This window comes from Sinocyclocheilus anshuiensis, unplaced genomic scaffold (assembly GCF_001515605.1).
Source record: "Sinocyclocheilus anshuiensis isolate Anshui unplaced genomic scaffold, SAMN03320099.WGS_v1.1 scaffold402, whole genome shotgun sequence".
Classification (NCBI taxonomy): domain Eukaryota; kingdom Metazoa; phylum Chordata; class Actinopteri; order Cypriniformes; family Cyprinidae; genus Sinocyclocheilus; species Sinocyclocheilus anshuiensis.
In genome coordinates this window covers 838,909-846,596 of record NW_015542375.1, presented here as the reverse complement: position 1 = coordinate 846,596, position 7,688 = coordinate 838,909, and the positions used below count along the sequence as shown (strand labels likewise).

Genomic DNA, 7,688 nt, shown 5'->3' with positions numbered 1-7,688 from the left:
GTTTTTTTTTCTTCTTGCATGTTGTTGTTGTTTGACTTTGATTCTTGTTGTGTTTGTGTGCTGTAAATTGTAGGTTGTGTAGCCACTGCACTGCTGTGGGCATTGTTTGCTATTGTAGTTGTTGTTTATGTAGTCTTCCATGTGTGCACTGGTACTTTGTGAGTAGTGCAGTCTGATTTTGGGCACTGGTGCATTGTGGGTAATGTAGTTTTCTCTCTGTGGAGTCTGTGCAGTGCACTGTCAGCGGTTCCTCATGTCGCGGGTCGGCGAGGACTGGATCTTCCTCATCTTGCTGGGACTCGTCATGGCTCTGGTCAGCTTTGTTATGGATTTCTGCATCGCTCTTCTCCTACAAGGTGAGTGTGTGTGTGTGTGCGTGTGTGTGTAAGAGGTAAAGATGTCAGGTGGAATTGTTGTATGATTTTTGGCTGCATATGGTTTTTGAGTTGCTATATGGTTCTTATGGAGGTTCTTTAGGTCAGTGTTTTTGTTTCAGATTTCCCTAAAGAACCAAGACAGATGCTTTTCTAAAGAACTGATTAAAGATGGTTTTAGTTACTCCATAAAAGCAGTTCAAATTAAACACCTATATCAGAGGTATAAGTACTTTAGGACAGTTATGTGGTACAGTTAGTTTTATTTTGGCAAATTTGCAACATAATTGCTGTTAAAAATTATTGATTGCATTTTTGCAATTTTATTTCTAAGCCAAAAATCAAACATTTTGTTCTTTAATACTTACTTTTACCTCAATAAATTGGTTTTAATTATAACTGTGGCTGAAGATGGACAAACTTGATGATCAGTCTTCTCAATATTGAGAAAACTGTGATTAAACAAGTTGCTTTACAATGCTTGTGAATCAGTTATTTTTAATAAAATATTTTTTTATTCTGCAGTTACATTTTGTAGTGGCATAAAAGTGTAATTATGGCGTTTTGTCATTGTGCACATTGATGTTTCCTTTCTGATCTGTCCACATTTGTTTTGTATAGTCAGAATATTTTTAAACCTCAAACTAAGATCAGTACTAGGTTTGAAAAAAAGTTTGGAAAAAACCTGAATATTTTTAAGTTTAAAAAAACTTTGAACATTTCTAAGTTTGGAAAAAAAACAACATTTCTATTTTTGAAAAAAAAGTTTGAACATTTCTAAGTTTGGAAAAAATCTTTGAATATTTCTAAGTTAAAAAAATATGAATATTTCTATTTAAAAAAAAAAAAAAAGTTGAATATTTCTAAATTTGGAAAAAACTTTTAACATTTCTGTTTTAAAAAAAACTTTGAACGTTTCTAAGATGTTGAGAGTTTTTCAAACGTAGAAATGTTCAAAGTTAGAATATTGGGGAAAAAATGTTTAGACCAGCAGTTTTTGTGCTTTAAAGGTACTTTTAATAAGAAAGTCTTATTGTCTTTTTTTTTTTTTTATCAGTCAATTTCAGAAGCATAGAAATAAATGTATTTAAGTACAATTTAAATATGCTAACTTGTACTTCTACTAAGGTATGTTTTTGTCTAGATTCTTTGTCATTTATCTAAGTAAAATGTTATAGTTCATATGCCCTGTAATTGTCCTGCGTGTTGTTCTCTCTACAGCACAGAAGTGGATGTACGGGGGTTTGGACAGTAACGTAATCCTGCAGTATTTAGCTTGGGTCACTTATCCTGTGGTTCTCATCAGTTTCTCTGCAGGCTTCACACACATAGTAGCGCCTCAGGCTGCGGGTGAGACACGCTAACATTCACACGCTCATGAAAGATTTCTGCTCTTCTTCATAACTCAGCAGTGCACTCCTGCGTTTATCTCTCATTCAGGGTCTGGTATTCCTGAAATGAAGACGATTCTCAGAGGAGTGGTGCTGAAGGAATATCTCACGTTAAAAACGTTTGTGGCCAAAGTCGTCGGACTGACCTGCGCACTGGGCAGTGGTTTGCCTCTGGGCAAGGAGGTGAACACACTCAGAATATGTTTTTAGTTTTGAGATCTAATTGACCTGCTTTCCTTTCCTCCATCAAAACTCTTTCACATGAGTCAATGTTGTGTTGGGTGTCATGCACTCATTATTTCTGAGGGGGCTCGTCATGCTTGTCATGTGACACACAGCAGCCACGATAGCACTTATAACTTATATGTGACCCTGGACCACAAAACCAGTCATAAGGGTCAGATTTATACACCGGAAAGCTGAATAAATAAGCGTTCCATTGATGTATGGTTTGTTAGGATAGCACAATATTTGGCTGAGATACAACTATTTGAAAATCTGGAATCTGAGGGTGCAAAAAAATCTAAATATTGAGAAAATCATCTTTAAAGTTGTCCAAATAAAGTTCTTAGCAATGCATATTACTAATCAAAAATTAAGTTTTGATATATTTACTGTAGGACATTTACAAAATGTCTTCAAGGAACATGATCTTTACTTAATAGCCTAATGATTTTTGGCATAAAAGAAAAATTGATAATTTTGACCCATACAATGTATTGTTGGCTATTGCTACAAATATACCCCAGAGACTTAAGACTGCTTTTGTGCTCCAGGGTCACATATAGGCTTATGTTTGATCTATTTTTCCTTTTTATTCGAAATATTCCAAAATGTGTTAACTATATCATAAAATATCTCGATTCTCAAATATGTGTAAGTAAATGCATTTTGCACCTTTATCAATTATGTTAGTTAATGGGCGATGGGCAAAGTCGCCTAATGTTAGTGTAATATATAAACTACGCATAAAAAACGTCTTTTTACTTAAGTACCAGATATGGGTGTCATGCCATAATATATTTTTAATAGGACTGACTTTGTATTTAATGTGAATTGTATAAAAACATTGTAAGTTAAAACACTTTCATTGTACAGAAAGAGAGCAAAGAACATTTTCACTGACTTCAGTTTAGAGTTTAAGCACTCTCAGGGGCTGTCCATTTAACGTGTTAATTAGATTAATTAATTACGGTTTGGTAATTATGCTCTCCCAGACCTATGTGTGTCACCTAACCTTTCATACAGTTGACTGATGACAAATATGATGCAGGGCAACAACTCAATGCGTGATGGAGCCTAGAGAACATAGTTAGAATGTCCCTAAAATTCAAGATATGGGGCAAAAATGCCCATTTGAGTTTATGTCTCATATTTACATCATATAGTTAAGCAATATCACATGAGAAATAAGTGCAATATCACACGAGTGCAAATGTGATACTGATCTAATACAACAGTTCAGTAAATAAGAAGTCAATATTGTTATTTTAGACACAATGTTGTCTGTTTTGCTCAAGTCGAACAAGCCTAATGATTCAATGAACCATTCATAAAGATTCATTTACTTCACTCCTGAATGAATCAGCCATTTGAACGAATCATATGAATAAATGACTCGGTGACTTAATCATTAAGACATTTACCACCACCTACTGGCAGTTAAGAGTATCATTTCATTAAAGAAATAATTTCATATTTTTATATAGTAATAATAATAATAATACAAATTATTAAAGGTATAGTTCACCCACCCAAAAATTCAACCCACTCGCCCTCATGGTCCAAAAGAGTATATGTAATAAATTCTATGTTGAATCAAATCAAATATTTCTTGCTGAAGCTACTTTTTGTAATGTCTGTTTGATGCTTTACACAACTATGACTTCAAATGATCTTTTGGGAGTCATTTCTCAGCCAAATTTGATGTGCGATTAATTACATTAAGCCCATCACTTACAAGCCCTAAAAAATATTATTTTGCTATTTTTTTGTCGTTTGAAAGCTACAATCATAATCCACTTGGCTCAGAAAGCTGAAGGGGCACGTGCTCCCTGGGTTTGAATGGGCATGAGTGTTGTTTAAAGCATCCCTGCTTTGATTTGAGTTCATCACAAGCATTGTGTGTGTTTTCTATCCTGTAGGGTCCGTTTGTGCACATTGCCAGTTTGTGTGCTGCTCTTCTCTGCAAATTCATGTCGTTCTTTGGTGGAATTTATGAGGTAATTAAAAAAAAATCATAGCCTGTAATTTTAAAGAAATTCCTCTAATAGAACAAAATGTGGTATCTATAAATAATGTATTTTATCTATGCTCATTTAAAAAAAATTACATTAGTGTTTTTTACTGTAAAATTTGATTTTACAGTAATGAGAATCTAGTGAGAATAACTGTATGAAAATGAGAATTGTAAGAAAAATATCAGTAAAAAAACTAATGTCCAAGCATTTTTGGTGCAGGACACTTTGCGTGACATTATGAGGAAAAATTAATGCCTTCTTACTATCTAAAAAATAAGTAAATTTTACATCAAAAGTTATTGTCATTTGTTATTTACATTTTGGGTTTAGATACACTTTTTTGCAGATTTATTTCATTTTTATCCAGTATTATATATCAGGAAACAAATGACCTTAAGCTGTCCTTCTTACATTGTAAGATACAAATCTTACATTTGGATAAAAGTGTCTAATAAATGCATAAATGTAGATTGGTAAATTATAAACCCCATAATTTTATTCCTGGAAAGAGTTTCGCCTCCGCATGTGCGTTTGTGCGTTTGTGCGTGTGTGTGCGTTTGTGTGCGTGTGTGCGCGTGTGTGTGTGTGCGTTTGCGTGCGTGTGTGTGAGTGTGTTTGCGTGTGTGTGTGTGTGTGTTACCAAAGTCAATCTAAAATGTATATATTTTTGCATTTCTCTTGATGAAGTTTTCCTTTTGTGAGGATAAAACTAACAGGGATATCCATCTGTGAATAGATTTACCAAACACAGGTGTGTGTCTATGTTTGTGTGTGTATCTGTTTGTAGATAGATAGTGTGATAGATGCTGTGTGTTTTATAGTTTGTGAATTTGTGCAAGTATATTTTTTTGTGCTTGATTGTGTTGGTGTATTGAACAGCCCAGGATTGTGCTGGTGTGTATGTACACTTATGCTTTTTGGTTTTGTGTGTGTGTGTTGAAGTAAGCTGGGTTGTCTGCTGTTGTATGTTAATTTTCTGTTGTGTGTGTTGAACAGAATGAGTCCAGAAACATCGAGATGCTTGCGGCGGCTTGTGCTGTCGGTGTCGGATGCTGCTTTGCTGCTCCTATTGGAGGTCAGAACCACATTTCTGAAACAACCAAACAACATTGTGTAAATGCTCAGAATTTAATCATTTTTGACTAAATCAGTCATATTTCTCTAAACTGTCAAAATAATTAACATCCATCAAAACTTAGTTTTGCCCTGCAAAAAATATTTCATTCAAAGTTTGTATCTGTTGATTATACTCATTTTTAACCACACAGATATGCTAATAATAAACATGTATATCAGAAAATATTTATACTGATGTTAGGTCTTCTAATCCTGCTTCTTGTTTTTTTTTTTGGCCCAATTCTGAAAACTTTGTAGAAAAACTATGAAAATGAGAATTGCAAGAAAAATATCAGTATTTGCAAGCATTTTTGGTGCAAGACACTTTGACTGACATTATGAGGAAAAATTAATGCCTTCTTACTATCTAAAAAAGACATCAAAAGTTCTTGTCATTTGTTATTTATATTTTGGGTTTAGAAAGACTTTTTTGCAGATTTAATTTTTATCCAGTATTATATATTAGGAAACAAATGACTTTAAGTTGTCCTTCATACAAATCTTACATTTGGATAAATGTGTCTAATAAATGCATAAATGTAGATTGGTAAATTATAAACTATTTTTTAGATGGCAAGAATTCTGAAGACTTTGTAGGTAAATTATTTATGAGCCGTTTTCAGTTCAGTTCTGAATGGCACACAAAGTAAAAACATTCTCATGAAAATTAAATAATGTTCCTAAAATTACAAATATGTACTGTTACTATGTAGTTAATGCAGTTTTTACTTGAGATACAGTGCTATTTGTATGTTTTGAATATTTACTGTAAATTTGAAGAAACGTACAAAAAGTCTGTGTTTGGAAAAAAGCTTAACATTCCTATATTTGGAGAAAAAAAAAAAATTGTATTTTTGAAAAAACTTGTACTAGTGCTTGTAATGTAGTTAAGGCAGTTTTAACTAGGGGTTACATTGTTATTTGTACTTTATGAAAATTTACAGGAAAAAAAACATACAAAATGTCTATTTAAAAAATAGAACATTTCTAAATTAAAAAAAAATAAACTTAAATGTCTATATGTGACCCTGGAGCACAAAAGCAGTCATAAGCAGCACAGATATATATTTGTAGCAATAGACAAAAATACATTGTATGGGTCAAAATTATTGATTTTTTTATGCTAAAAATCATTAGGATATTAAGTAAAGATCATGTTCCATGAAGATATTTTGTATGTTTCCTACCGTAAATATATCAAAGCTTAATTATTGATTAGTAATATGCATTGCTAAGAACTTCCTTTGGACAACTTTAAAGATGATTTTCTCAATATTTCGGTTTTTTTGCACCCTCAGATTCCAGATTTTCAAATAGTTGCATCTCGGCCAAATATTGTTCTATCCTAACAAACCATACATCAATTTCAGATGATGCATAAATCTCAATTTCTAAAAATTCACACTTATGACCGGTTAGAAAAACACTTAGAAAAATTCTGTATAAAAAAAAACTGAAATTTTCTAAATTTGAAAAACCACTGAAAATTTCCATCAAGATATTAACTCTGTATGTGTGTATTTCAGGTGTGTTATTCAGCATTGAAGTCACCTCCACGTTTTTCGCCGTACGAAACTACTGGCGTGGATTCTTTGCTGCTACGTTTAGTGCCTTTATCTTCAGAGTTCTGGCCGTGTGGAACAGAGATGAAGGTTTGTGCGCATTAATACGCTTTAGAAAACACATGATGTGTATGTAAAGAGTTAAAGCAATCTTCTCTCTCTCTCAGAGACGATCACGGCTCTCTTCTTTTTTTTTTTTTTTTTTTTTTTTTTTGAAATAAGTTAAATATATCAAAATGTAATTTTTTTTTGTTACGATGAATTTTTTTTTTTCAGCTAGTTGCCATGGAGATATTTCTCATTCTCCTTCAGTTCAACTTATGCGCTGCAAAAATTATTTTCTTTCTTACTTTTTTTTTCTTCTTGTTTTAAGTATAAATATCTAAACATTCTTGAATCAAAATACATTTACTTCAGAAACAAAATGACTTGAGATATTTAGTTTTTTTTCTGAAAAATATCAACATTTTCTTAGTTTTGCTTAAAACAAGAACAAATATATGCTAATAATCTTAATTCTTAATAAATCTTAAGGGAAAAATAATATTTTTGCTTAAAATAGATTAAGAATTATTAAGAATTAAAATAATTTTCTTACTCCATTGGCAGATATTTTTTCTCTTTTAAGCAAAAGCTTACAAAATTGTAATTTTTTTTTCTCCAGAAAACAAGACTTAATATCTGAAGACATTTTGCTTCAAAAGTAAACGTGTTAATTTAAGAATGTTTAGATATTTGAAACAAGACTTAACTTACTGCATGTTGAAGTTAACTTATGTAAGTTTAAATTAAGATGTACTAAAAAAAAAATGGGCCCAACAGTATCTTAATGGACATCTAAAAATCCCCAAAGCTTTCTGAAAGCAATCAAGTAATTTCAAACACAGTTGTCTGTACAGATTGAGGTCTATTCACATGTTTAATGTGTCTGATTGTGTTTCAGGCGTCTGTTGTATCCCGCGCTCGTCACTCTACTGATTTCTACACTCCCTTTCCCTCCGGGCT

At 32.3% G+C, this 7,688-nt stretch overlaps 1 protein-coding gene across 1 annotated transcript in view; it reads left to right on the top strand.

The window, feature by feature from the left end:
• Positions 1-208: 208 nt before the first annotated feature.
• LOC107692265 (chloride channel protein 2-like) overlaps positions 209-7,688 on the top strand; it is a gene marked incomplete at its 5' end in the record, with an annotated part of 28,856 nt that continues 21,376 nt past the window's right edge. The window contains 7 exons of the mRNA XM_016491227.1: positions 209-356; positions 1,596-1,724; positions 1,815-1,948; positions 3,910-3,987; positions 5,002-5,080; positions 6,648-6,773; positions 6,851-6,861. Coding sequence (XP_016346713.1) covers positions 209-356; positions 1,596-1,724; positions 1,815-1,948; positions 3,910-3,987; positions 5,002-5,080; positions 6,648-6,773; positions 6,851-6,861 — 705 coding nt within the window. The remainder of the gene's footprint in view (positions 357-1,595; positions 1,725-1,814; positions 1,949-3,909; positions 3,988-5,001; positions 5,081-6,647; positions 6,774-6,850; positions 6,862-7,688) is intronic.